This window comes from Rhinolophus ferrumequinum, chromosome 17 (assembly GCF_004115265.2).
Source record: "Rhinolophus ferrumequinum isolate MPI-CBG mRhiFer1 chromosome 17, mRhiFer1_v1.p, whole genome shotgun sequence".
NCBI classification, from domain to species: Eukaryota; Metazoa; Chordata; class Mammalia; order Chiroptera; family Rhinolophidae; genus Rhinolophus; species Rhinolophus ferrumequinum.
The window spans coordinates 42,071,318-42,085,756 of record NC_046300.1 but is presented as its reverse complement, the minus strand read 5'-3'; the positions used below and the strand labels follow the sequence as shown (position 1 = coordinate 42,085,756).

General features: G+C 35.5%; 1 protein-coding gene across 5 annotated transcripts in view; it reads left to right on the top strand.

The window, feature by feature from the left end:
* PPARG (peroxisome proliferator activated receptor gamma) overlaps nucleotides 1-14,439 on the top strand; it is a 124,632-nt gene that overhangs the window by 63,869 nt on the left and 46,324 nt on the right. For all 5 annotated transcript variants that reach the window (XM_033132700.1, XM_033132701.1, XM_033132699.1 and 2 more), the window contains 2 exons: nucleotides 11,408-11,635; nucleotides 12,943-13,112. In XM_033132700.1, the coding sequence (XP_032988591.1) occupies nucleotides 11,416-11,635; nucleotides 12,943-13,112 (390 nt within the window). In that variant the 5' untranslated portion in view covers nucleotides 11,408-11,415. The remainder of the gene's footprint in view (nucleotides 1-11,407; nucleotides 11,636-12,942; nucleotides 13,113-14,439) is intronic.

Below are 14,439 nucleotides of genomic sequence, written 5' to 3'. Positions count from 1 at the left end.
GCAATTACTTTTGCACCAACCTAATACCAGTTTTGAGCATGGCTGTAGCAAGCGCTTCTTCCACCCATAGTGTCTGAATGTCCCAAGTTGCTTCACATCTTTACTGGTACTTGGCATTTTCTATCTTCTTCATTTGAGCCCTTCATTTAGCCACCACATTCCATAGAAATTTTTGCCATTTACAAAGAAATCTCTGCCATCTGTACAACCACATCTCTAGCCCGTCACAAGATACAAACTATTGAGTGTGTGGTGGTATCATATTGTAATTTTTATTTCCCTTTCTCTGATGACTAAAAAGTTAAGCACCTTTTAAAATATTTGCTGTCCATTTTGTCTTTCCTTTTTTGTGAAGTGCCCATTCAGGTCTTTTGCCCATTTTATAGTGGGTATGAGTTCTAAAGCATGCTTTGTCAGATACATGTATTGCAGATGTCTTCTTCCACTCTCTGTGTTGCTTTTTCATTCACTTAATCATCAGTTTTTAATCTCAATATAGGCCAATTTATCTAATATTTCTTTTATTATCAATGCTTTTTATACCCTGTTGAAGAAACCTTTGCCTATTTCAAGGTTGATAAGTGTTTTCCTAATTTTTGTTTTAAAAGCTATTTTGTTTTATATTGCATATTTAGATCTGCAATCCACATAGAGTTGATTTTTGAGTATGGTGTAAGATGGGGGTTGAATTCATTTTTTTTCCATATGGATATGCAATTTACCTACTCCATTTATTGACAAGATCATCCTTTCCCCACTACACTTTTTTGTCATAAACCAGGTGGCCACATACATGTGAGATTAATTCTGGACTTGTTCTTCTGCTGCATTAGTTACGTTGGTCTTTTTTTGCTTTCACCAATTAATATATTGTCTTAATTACTGTAGCTTTATAATTGGGCTTAATATTTGGTAGCAGAGTCCTCCAACTTTGTTTTTCTCTTTAAAATTTCCTTGGCTTTCTTGGTTCTTTGAATTTCCATATAAATTGTAGACTCAGCACGTCAATTTCCACACAAAAATGCTAGGATTTTTGATTAAAATCTTTCTGAATCTATAGATAAATGTGGGGATGATTTACAGCATTGCAATATTGAGTCTTCCAATCCATGAACATATTCATGAGATATTCTTTGATTTTTTTTTCAATAATACTTTTGAGTCTTCGGTGTAGAGATCTTATACATATTTTGCTAGATTTTCTCCCTATGTATTTGATGTTTTGATGCTATTGTAAAAATCATTTTAAAATGTCATTTTTGATTTGTTGCTGGCTTATGGAAATACAGTTGATTTTTTTAATATTGACCTTTGCTAAATTCTCTTATTAAGTGCAGTTTTGTTTTTTATACAATTATGTCATCTGGGAGTAATGTTAGTTTTATTTTTTTCTTTTCTAATCCTTATGTCTTTTTTTCCCCTGTTGTATTAGATAGGGTTTCTAGTACAGTGTTGAATACAAGTAGTGATAGCTAGTACCCTTATCCCATTCCTTGTCTCAAGAAGGGAGCTTTAAATATTTTACCATCAAGTATGACAGCTACTTTAGGGATTTTGTTTTTTTGTTTTTTATAGATATTCTTGACCAGATTAATGAAGTTCTCTTTCCTTCTTAGTTAAGAGGTTTCTAAAAATCATGAATGAGTGTCAAATTATATCAAATGCATTCATATAGAATATTTTTGCTGATGCTGTAATAGCTCAGGAGGAAGATTTAAAATGTGAAAACTGTTTACTCTGTATATTTTAATATCACACTGTAATATATTTTAAGATAATATGTAGTATAACTAGTTAAGATCTGCAAATCAGCCATAACCACTAGTGATCTGACTACATCTGTTTTAACACTTTTGTTCTCGGTGTTTGTCTCGCTTCAGACCATTGTCTTCTCATTAAGAGTGCTTGGCACACTACATTGAAAACAAAAGAAGAAACAGAAGCATAGAATATCACATCATTTTGCCCGACTAAACCACTCTGAGTAAGATAGTGCCTTTCTCTTCTATGATAATTTCAAGCTATTAGAGGGGCTGCAGGGATAAAGCATTATTGAAAACCACCCACCCACTCCATCTTTTCCTGGTTGCAGGATGTCCTTTACAATATTTGAGTGGTGGACAAACCAAAGAGAAATAGTACTTTGGCAGATCTTTGATGGCTCCTTCCTTTCTGACTAGTTACAAACTTCTGGAGCATTCTTTTCATTTTTTTCCCTTTCCATTCAATCTCTTCGTTCCCATTTTCAATTCCCTATCACTGCAAAGCCAAAACCAAAATGTGAAGAGGGAGCTAGCCAGGGGGAAACAATCCAGTTCCTTTTTTCTGACCTAAGCACCATTCTTCATGTGCTAGCAGGCAGTGTAGGAATTTCAACCAAACCAGAGTAACTAACTATTCAACAGATTTAACCTTCATCCTGATTAGATTATTGGTATTAAGTCTCTTTTCGAAACTTGTGAAGGTAGTTTTAGCAGAAAAACCAAGCTTGAGTTAGTTTAACCATAGGGAGAAAGAGGACATGAATCTCCAGCTAAGGAAGCAGAAAAATTGATGAGTATGGATGAGGACATGATCCTGTAAGCTTTCCTTTGTCCTAATACCTCAGGACTAGATTAGGGAAGCCATCTAAACAACATGTGGCTCATGCAAGAGAAAATAAACATGATCTCTAAAGTTGATGTTATGTCCTTTGTTGATCTGAGTTGAATATTTGCTATGAGACCTTCTGGTTTATTATAAAGAAATGTGCATATACAGATACATATTGGAATGCTTCGACCTCGGCCAAGGCTATCAATGGGACTGACAAGGGAGAATCAAAGCACAGAAGCATTGAATTTGGTTTTTAATATAGTCTAAGTAGGTGACAGAATGAAAATATATTTTCTTATATTGAAGAAACAAATAGCACACCAAATAATCCATTTCTAATCCCTTTCTTAATTCATGGTGTCCAAAATAAGAGGTTCTCTATTTCAGAGAAACCATAACAGAATTCAAATTCCAGCTCCAATATATGTATATTACCTATGTGACATTGGGCAAATACTTAACCCCTTTCTGTCTAATTTTTTCAATCTGTTAGGTGGTAATAATAATTGTATGTAACCCGTAGGACTGTTTATGTGTAAATTATGTATTATGTATACATATACATTTATAAATTATATGTATACATTAATAAATTATAAATTACATACGTAATGGTTTTAAGGTACAGTGCCTTTCATATAATATGTGCTTAAAAACTGTTAGCTGTTATTAAATTGTACTTCTGCTAATGAAATCCAGAGTCTTTTTCCTCCTTTACTAATCAAACTCCATGATACCAGTAAAGGAAAAGAAATGAATTCATAGGTTTATTTTTTAAATAGTTGAGTCAAAAGGGCAGTCAACTATTGGTCAAGTATCAAAAATATTTTCTGATTTTCCTTTATTTTACTTGAAAGTACATGAAAGTTCTCTCTACTTTTCCAGGTTATTGCATGATAATTCCTTTTAAGAGGACTGAGAAATATGCAAGAGATATATTTACTCCCTCTGTTAGATGAAATCATGGGGAAAATATTATAATTAAAAGATACTTAACTTAATTTTTACTTTTATCAAAGTCATACGTATACATAGTTTTGAAAGTCAGTATAAGGCTTTTAATGAAAACAGAAATCCTCAGCCCCACACCCAGTTTCCACTCATCAGAGGCAATGATTTTTAACTCTTTAAACACTTCTGGTATTTACCTCTATATCTTTAAAATACATGCTTATACTGATATTTTTAAAATTATGTTCTTTACTCATTGACTTCATACTGTAGAAGGTAGAATTTATCCCTTACCACCACATATCCTTTCCCAAAACACACACTTCCCCTTCCTCCATCTTCACAATGTCTTTATTTGTAATTTTAAGTAATCAGTTGTCATCGTAATAACTTTGAAAGAGCTGCTTTCAGCTGAGCCAGGCAGTGTCCTACAATTCCATTTCTTTTTTTCTTTCTTTTTCTTTCTTTTTACTGCAATTCTACTTCTGATCCTGAATAGCTGTTTGTTTTTCTGGAGTTAATTTTCCTTTTTTTTTTTTAACCTAGTAGTTGCTCATTTTTGTTGTTTTTCCTTTTCTACGTTATCTATCATTAGTTCATTCTCAAATTCTCTGACACAGTAATAAAAACTCTCAAAGTGGCCAAATATATGAGGCATTCTAATTTTTCAGGTAGTCTCACATGGCCTTCTTCATCCTCCTGTGCTATTCTCTCTAGGTTGCTGATATCTATTATCCTGGGATTTCCTTTCACCTCCCTCCTGTGTTTAGATCCTTTGTTTCCTGGAACCCATATTTTCCTTTTGTTCCGGTATAGAACTCTGGGAAAGAGTATGTGGGCAGTGACTTTCTTTTGAAACCTTATATTTCTGAAAATGTCTTTATTCTGCTCTTATACTTGAGTGATGATTTGGCTGAGTATAAAATTCTAAATTGGAAATAATTTTTTTCTTTGTATTTTGACCACTTTGCTCTATTCATTTTTAGCTTCCGGTGTCGCTGCTGAGCAGTTGATGTCATTCTGATTCCTGATCCTTTACGTGGGACGTTTGTTTTTCTTTCTTTCTGAAGGCTCTTAGGATAGACTGTATTAAAAGAACATTAGTTTTTACAATGATTCCTTTTTGTGTACTGTGTAGCTTAAGTAAGAAATCCTTTCTGTCTTCTGTTTTGTTGTTGTTCTAACCAACATAAATCCTTGTCCTCAGTCGCTCTAAAGTTAAAGAAAACTTGAGGGACAACTTAACACTTTTCAAGTACACATGGTAAAGGACAAATATACAGAGGATGATAACTATATGTTTAGGAAATGAAACAAAAGTTGCAAACTGCAATATAGGTTATACAATTATTTCACAAACTATATTTCATCAAATGTTAAACTCCTCAAATATTGCATACTGTGCTCTCCCCTCTTTTGTATTTTCTCATGAGTTATTAGTCTAAGAAGTCCCACAGTAAACCTATTTAACTTACTTACTAGCATTTCCTAAATTTATTTGCCCACTAGAATTTTCTTCTTTTTAATTATTTTCAAAGGAACATCGTTAACATATGTATAGCACAGTTGGGGAAATGCCAGAGAAGACGTAGACTTTCCTGGCTACAAAAGAGCAATTAAGCAATGGAATAAGTAACCAAGAGAAGCTGTGGACTCTCCTTTTCCAGAGGTCTTTAAAACAGGACATCTGTTTTAGGCGTAGTCCTGTTTAAACAATAGGACTTTGCTGGTGTTTCTTCCTCTTCCTGTCCCCTAGTGGTAGCGTTGGAGGCTTTTAGCCTACCTTTTGCATGATTCTAGTACTCTGGTTACTAATATGTACAAAAATGACTACTAGTGCCAATAATTATATTTATTGAGAACTTATTAAGTGTCTGGCGCTCTGCTAGATGCTTTAACAACTTCATAATGCAGTGCATAGTATGCTGGGGTAGGAGACGGAAAACCTGATTCTCATTCAGTCATTCAGTCAGTTGGATTTGCCCTGGTGCTCATGGGCAAATCACCTTGCCTCATTTTCTTCATCTGTCAAATAAGGAACTTAGGTTATCTCAAAGAGGCCTTTTCTGCTCTAGTACTTCAGGATGACTTTTGTCTCTGGGTATCAGCCATGATAATGGGAAAGAAATTAGAAAACTCCCAGGTCAATTTACACTGTGAAATGATGTGCACGAGTGGATACAGAGGGGCTGGATAAATAAGTTGGAACCACATTTATGAGTACTGTGATATCAAACTGAAACAAATCAGAAGATACTGAAAAAGTCATTGATTGTGTTTAAGGGCACTTCCAACAAGACTCTAAAACAAGAGTTTTAGAGAATCTGTAAATGGCTTTTTCCTGGCACCTACTCATATTGCACAGCTTACCACCTTTCTCTAATGAAGCTTTTATTTGAGAATTACTCTTCATAGTATATCCCCAGCCCCCTGTACCTGCCACATCATAGGTATTCAGTTTAGAAAGTCAAGTGTTCAGGCTATGGAGTTTTAGACCACCTGGGTTAATAACCCATCTCCACTACTTAGTAACTATGTTCTTAGCAAGTTACTTACTTCTATATCTGTGCCTCAGTTTCCTCTTCTTTAATGAGAATTATAAGTGTACCTATCTCATAGGGCTGTTGTGAAGATTAAATGGGACAATCCAAGTGTTGTAAATGACACAATACTTAGCAATGATTTAGGGTTCTATTAATATTAGCTAATGTAATTATTAAGGAGATGCAGCATTTCCCCAGACATCCTAATAGTTTTTCTTTTCTTTTCATAAGAGACAACATAAAACCCCAAAGATAAATTACATAGTTCTGGTGCTTGATTTTATAATTTAGCATCTTTTCTAACCTGCTTCCATTTGCACAAATAATAATGCCTACCGGAGAAGTTACTTTATTTTTGCCTGATATTGGTTGTATTTTTATTTGAAAAACATTGTGCTTTGGAATACTGTGCAGTCTGCTCACTGACTATAAAAGAGTTTCAAGCCAAGTTTGAAGGTCTATGATAAATGGCATATTTTCAAGCCCTTCCTCACCATGTCTGCATAAAGACTTTTGCCTCCTTGAATCTCACTAAAGATTGTGAAATTGATAGATACACCCTGATATAACACACTCCTGTCACCCAGCTGGAAAAGTAAGGCCCTGTTACTTATCCCTGAGAAGGGCTGTTGTCCATGCTAGTATTTCGTGCGTTTGCTTTTTCATGGGTAATTGCACGGAGTAACAAAAAACACCTACTCGACTTACAGCTTGGCAGAAACAGTAGCTTATGTTTTCTAGAGACAAAATTAGAAGCAGGCTCCCTGGACCCATCTCTAAGTCAAAATAAAATAAAATGTCTAGGGAACCACTGTGCCTCCCAGTAAATATGGTCCATGGAGTAATATTGTTCAGGTCAAGATGTCCCAGGATAAGAGGACAGGGAGAAGGAAAATGAGTATTGGAGTAATATGTTTTCACAGAGATGAAGAGAAAAGCTGTTTTTCTTTCTTACTTTGTCTTTTCTACATAGGAAAAATAAAACCCAAACTTTGTAGGACTCTAATCTTCCTCCTCTGATTATCAAAAGAGAAAAACTGAGTATACATTGTTGAGAGAAGGGGTTAGAGCCTAAGTTGTGTTTTATTTATAGTATTGAAGATTACCATCCTTTCTGGGGAGCTTAACTCTTAGCAAAATTAAACCACTGAGAAAGTAACTTTATTTTTTCCATTTTTGCAGAAAAAGGCATACTCATTCTACTCTTCTCTATAAAATATGATTATTCCATTGGCAAGCATTTAGTAAACAACTGTGCATAAGGGCTAAAGGGAAAACAGAATAATAAGACACTGTCCTTTTCCTGCAGAACTTGAAATTTAATGGCAGAGATAGTTATCCAAGTAATGATATCAGAGTTAAAAGCAAACAGACAGTGGAGAGTATTTTTAAGTTGGAGCATTCCTGGAAGGTTTCATGGAGGAAGTAGCATTTGGACTGCTGTGGGGAAGAGATGGGACAGGAAGAAGGTAGAGCCGCCTCGGCATGAACAAAGAGCACGTTGACCCTGGGCAGAGTATGATACGCCTAACCACAGGTGATACCGAGAATGGGAGTGACGTCTGGGATCACTAGTGGGAAAGATCAGTAGTGGGAACAGTAAGTCAGGGCTGTGTCAAGGAGGGCCGTGAATGCCGAGTCAAGACTTTTAAATTTATTATGTAGGTCAGAGCTTCTCCTGCTTTCCCACCAATGTGCCCTTGATAGGACAGCAGCAAAAATAGCATTCTTGAGGAAGGGGTGAATAGGTGGAGAACAGGGGATATTAGGGCAGTGGAACTATTCTGTATGATACTATAATGGTAGATGTGTGACATTATGCATTTGTCAAAACCCGTAGAATATTCAGCACAAAGAATAAATGAACCCTAATGTAAACTATGGACTTTAGTTAACAATAATGTATCAAAATTAGTTCATCGGTTTGTAACAAGCGTACCTCTCTAACGCAAGTGTTAATAATAGGGGAAATCCAAGTTAATAATAGGGCAAATGGTGTGTGCTTCAGAGGTGGGGGGAGGGAGAAAGGGGGAAGACTACATGGGAACTCTGTGCTCTCTGCTCAATCTTTATGTAAACTTAAAACCACTCAAAAAAAAAAAAGAATCTATCATTTTTAAAAATAGCATTCTTTTCGCCATAAACTATACTAGTAGTATAATTTTAAGGATTTTTATGTTATATCCTTATCACATGAATTTTTTTATTCTATTCATTTCCACAGAAAGAGCTATTTTAACATTAAAATTTCCCCCAAAACTTTTCAATAAAATAGATGATTCATAGGGATATGATTCCTGCATTTGTTGAAGTCATATGTTAAAGTGAAACAAAAGAAAAATAAACCAGTAAAATGATGAGCAACCAATTTTTCTTGCAGCACAGATATTTTTGCATCCTTATTTTCATTTCCCAGTCTTCATACAGAGGCATATACACTAACTTTAACTCACGTAGTCAACTTTTATTTTGTTTGCAACAGACATAATGAGAAATTGTTGATAAACTCACTTTTCTGTATATTACAGTCGAGATAAGAGGAGGTATATTTTGATATGAAAGCAATTTATACTAAGACAAATGGGTAGAGAAATGTGAAATAATCATGCTGAGGACATGGACAAAGTAAATGGAGTGACCTGGGTTAGGTAGGTTTAGATGAATTTTCATACAAACGATTCAGTTCGATGGGTGCTCCTGTCATTGGGAGCACAAACCTTTTTTTTGGATGTCATTGAGACCTCAGTATGACCTTTAAGCTATCACCAATGTACGTTCCTCTTTTTTGGCGTGTAGTATTTACAGTGTAACACCGATAACTTAAGATTGTTTGGGTATTTATTTATGTAGATAATTCTACATAAATGTGAACCCAAAGGGTGCCTAATGAGTCCTCTTGGAAACACGGAAACACATTCACAGGACTAGTCTCCTTATTTGTGTTTTCAAGGCACTTTGTTTTTCTTCTGAAGACCACAACTGGAATCTTTAACCTCATGCAATAATCAGACTTTGAGAGTAAATTCCTTAGCTCTCCACTTGCTGGGAAAATACAAGAGACCCATTCCCAGATACCCCTAGGAGAGCAGGCCTTCCTCCATAACCGTTGTCATCAATGAGAGAATAAAGAGAATATCACCAGAACAGGGTTTCTGGGTCAGTCTCAAGTTTGAATTCTCTGCTTAGTAGCTATTGGACACTGGGCAAGTCACGTTACTTCCCTAGTCCTAGCTTTATCTCTAACATGGGCTAATACCTTGGGTTACATGGAATAAAAGGTAGAATGTGTCCGGTATGTAGGAGGTACTCAATAAATACCAATATACTTCCCCTTTTCCCCACCTCTTCTGCTAAAATTTCTCAGCCGCCTCATCAATTCATTTAGTATTGAAGAAATAAATGTTTCATGAGCACCTATCATGAGCTAAGACCTTTGCTAGGTGGTGGGCATATGACTGCAAATAAGAAATGTAAGCCTGTGATTTCAGGAGCCCTAGAGTTTATGAGCAGTTCATTTCTTTGCCTCCAATGTCAGCAGCCTCAAATTCCCACAGCTCTCTACTGGTGTTTTTGACCAGAGTTAACATGTAAAATATTTTGTGACTGCTTTTTTGACACCACTTTGAATAGTGAACTGATTTGAGATAAACCAAGGCAGGCAGATTCCTATTGCATAAAGGTTTAAAATCTACACTCCAGTCACTCACACGTCCGCATTAAATACTTAGAACCAAAATCTCAGGGTTTTATTTTACTTACTGTGACTGTAGATCGTATTTAGAAAAATGTATGTGGCACGTATTATCGTAAGGAGGCAATTCATGAAATGAGTTATTCGGTGGCCTTAGAATCCTTATCAGTGTTTTTGCCTTTGTCTTTTATATATTTTCTTGTTTCTATTTTTGTTTTGTTTTGTTTTGGGTTTGGGAGTGGTTTAAAATTAATGCTGGGCTACATTCTCATTTTAACATTCTCACATTGATAATCAAATATGTCCACATATCTCTAATCTCTCCATTCTATGGGGAACACTTTCTCCTCTTTAAGGAAGGCTGTCTACACAGAAAACAAAAATATTTGAGTAACTTTTCATAGCACAGAGGGATCTTCCCTTTTTAAAAAGATTCATTTTGGTATTACTTTAAGAACAAAGTTATTTTATAACGCAGTTAAATAATAAATTCTTACCTAAATTTAATGTACCAACTCTTCTGTCACACAAAAGCATTATAAACACAAATGGAAGAGCAAAAATTTCACCCTAAAGAGAAAAATATTTAGGACCTCTAATTTCAAGAAAGTGAAATTGGCCCAGAATTCTGTAACAAGAAACAAAGAAGGACCCAATAATCCCAGTTCTGAGTGTTTATCTGAAGAAACCCAAAACACTACTTTGAAGGGATATGTACATCCATATTCATTGCAGCATTATTTACAGTAGCTAAGGTATGGAGACAACCTGGTGTCCATTAATGGATGAATGGATAAAGAAAAGGTGGTACATATGTGCAATGAAATATTACTCAGCCATAAAAAAGACTAAAATCTTGCCATCTGCAACAACGTGGATGGACCTAGAGGGAATTGTGCTAAGTGGAGTGAGGCAGACAGAGAAAGACAAATGCCATATGATTTCACTTACATGTGGAATATAAAGAACAAAATTAACGAACAAACAAAACAGAAACAAACTGATAGATACAGAGAACATTTTGATGGTTGCCAGATGAGAGGGGGGTTGGGAGGATGGGTGAAAAGGGGGAAAGATTAAGTATAAATTGGCAGTTACAAAATAGTCAGGGATGTAGGGTGTAGCATAAGGAATATAGTCAATAATATTGTAATAACTATGTATGGTGCCAGGTGGGTGCTAGATTTATCAGGGTGATCATTTCATAAGTTATATAAATGTCTAATCACTATGTGGTACACCTGGAACTAATATAATATTGTGTGTCAATTGTAATTGAAAAATGAAACAATTATCTAAATAAATAAATAGTCATTAACAGACTGGATTGACCATCTTCTGTGAAAGATAGTGAGAGCAAGGCTATTCACAGGACATTTATAGGGGTACACTGTATACATCCATAGTATCATAGGGTTCACTACTGTGATATCCGTGTAAGGGGTGACTTCCTTCCTGTAGTAAAACAACCTGGACAGCACTAAGAAGGTTGTTATGTTCTCTTCTTTCATTGTGATGACCTAGAGGAGATCACTTTACCAAACAGTCAGTGCCCTTTCTGTGTGTCATTAGAGGATTGCCCTCTCCTCCAGGACCAACTTCATAGCTACTGTTTTTCCCATTTCAGAAATTACCATGGTTGACACAGAGATGCCATTTTGGCCCACCAACTTTGGAATCAGCTCCGTGGATCTTTCTGTAATGGACGATCACTCCCATGCCTTTGACATCAAGCCGTTCACCACCGTTGATTTCTCCAGCATTTCTGCTCCACACTATGAAGACATTCCATTCGCAAGAGCTGACCCAATGGTTGCTGATTACAAGTATGACCTGAAGCTCCAAGAGTACCAAAGTATGATGTTTATTTCCACTTTTCAGATAACTAAGACCAGAATTGGGCTAATTTCAATAATACTGGAATAAGTGCTCCAGAAACTAAAACTCTGTAGAGAAGACATTTACCATCCATTTATCCATGACATGTTAGGTGTTCACAATATACCAAAAAGGAAAGCAGTGTGTAAATACGCCAGATCATTCTTTCCTTTTTTCCCTCCTTCCTTCCCTTTCTCTTCTTTCTTTTCTTGCCTCTTCTTAGGAGTATTTTCCAGCATGATTACATTGCCAGGTTTATCTCAGGCTAAGAGTCCATCACTTAGACTTTGAATTCTTTTGGTCACTTATAAGTTAATAAGTAACAGTTGGCTACCTTATATAACTTATCACCAAATTACTAAATTATAATCCATTTCTCTAATTCTGACATTTGAGAACCTATTTTTCAGCACAAATTTAAATTTTGACATTTTAGCCTCTTGATAAATCTTCATGCCATTAACTCAATTCACATAGAAATATCAGACTCAAGAAAAACTAAATCTGCACTTTTCAAGATAAAATAAATTTCTGTGATGCTATTTCCTTGATTTTTATCTCTTTGTGTGCTGATATGCTGGTTTTCCAAAGCCACCACTGTGTAATTGGTAACCATTATTTGACAATAAGTAAGAACTTCCTGTATTTCTAGGCTTTTTTAAGATAAATGATAAACTTGGTTATACTTATGTGTGTGGTTTTCAGTTACAGCCTGATGTGGGAATTAAATAGGCCTGATCCTAATGAGAGAAAAGGTAGAGCTTACTTTCCATAGGTTCTCTCACTCAACACTGACGGTAACATGGTCTCTTATTTTTCATGTACCTTCAAGCTGGGCTTACTATTACCTTTTCATGGCAATGTTTCTTTGGTGTTCCTTTTGCAAGAGTCATTTAAAAATTCTTCTGAAGTGCAACATTTAAATAAAAATATACAATTTAATATTGTGAAAATGCCAAATACACCACATTACGTAGCAAAATAACCTCAAATATTATCTGTCGTCTGTTACAGCTTTAGTATTACAGGGTGTTGGAAGGTCGTAGAAGCACAGTCTTAATTCTCTCCCCAGTTTTATTTTTACAGATGAAGCTCAGAGGTGTTGTGACTTGTCTGTGATTACAAAGCCTACTTTTTCCTCTGTTTTTCATGTTCCATAATGATGCTTTTACACATAAATAGTAAAAGACGGCATTAAGGTGTACTATAGTGACTTGCCCTATTGCCTTTTTTAGCTTTGTTTTCTCATGTGAAAATGACCCGCTCACATTTTTCTATACACAGGTGCAATCAAAGTGGAGCCAGCATCCCCACCTTATTATTCTGAAAAGACTCAGCTCTATAATAAGCCTCATGAAGAGCCTTCCAACTCCCTCATGGCAATTGAATGCCGTGTTTGTGGAGATAAAGCTTCTGGCTTCCACTATGGCGTTCATGCTTGTGAAGGATGCAAGGTAAAAAAAATATTTTTCTTTCTTCAAAGACTTTGCCGAAAATTTACCTGTTATTTCATTTCCTGTTGCAAATTCATGACAAGGAATTGAGATAATATTGTCAAACCTTTTTTTTTTTCTTTGTAAAACCCATTTTTCAAACGATATATTTAAAAACCTAAAAAAATTGATAAAAGCAGGGCTACTTTGCCTCATTTTCCTTTCTCCAAATTACTTCTATGAGCAACTGATCTAATTCAACCTTTGCATCTTGCAGATTGTTTTTAAAAAGTGACTTGAGTTAATTTTGGTATGTGGTGACAAATAGCAGTCTAGTTTCATTTTTTTGCATATGGCTTTCCAATTTTCCCAGGACCATTTATTGAAAAGGCTTTCTTTTCTCCATTGTATGTTTTGGGCTCCTTTGTTGAAAATTTTTCCCCATCTATGTGTGAGTTTATTTCTGGGTTCTCAGTTCTGTTCCATTGGTCTGTGTATCTGTTTTTCTGCCATTACCATGTTGTTTTGATTATTGTCACTTTGTAGTATAATTTGAAGTCAGAGAGTGTGGTAGCTCTGGCCTTGTTCTTTTTCCTTAGGATTGCTTTCGTTATTCGGGGTCTTTTGTGATTCTCTACAAATCTGATGAGTTTTTGTTCTTTTTTTTTTTTAAATGCCATTGGGATTTTGATGGGGATTGCATTAAATCTTTATATGGCTTTGGGTATATAGCCATTTTAACTACATTGATTCTTAACTCAAAATGGATGAAAAACTTAAATATAAGGTGTGAAGCAATAAATTGCATAGAAGAAAGCACAGGCACTAAACTTATGCACCTTGCGTTTAGAGAGGATTGTATGAATTTGACCTCAAAGGCAAGGGAAATAAAAGCAAAAATTAATGAATGGAACTATATCAAACTAGAATGTTTCTGCACAGCAAAAGAAACCATCAACAAAACAAAGAGGCAAACAACCGAATGAGAGCAAATATTTGCAAACAACACTTCTGATAAGGGGCTAATATCCAAAATATATAAGGAACTCATACAACTCAACAAAAAAAACCAAACAATCAAATTTAAAAATGGGCAGAGGACCCGAACAGACTCTTCTCCCAAGAAGACATACAAATAGCCAACAGATATGTCAAAAGATCCTCAGCTTCACTGGCTACTAGGGAAATGCAAATCAAAACCACAGTGAGATACCACCTCACACCTGTGACAATGGCTGTTATCAACAAGTAATAACAAGTGTTTTAGAGGCTGTGGAGAAAAAGGAACCCTCATACACTGCTGGTGGGAATGGAAATGGTACAGCCATTATGGAAAACAGTACGAAGT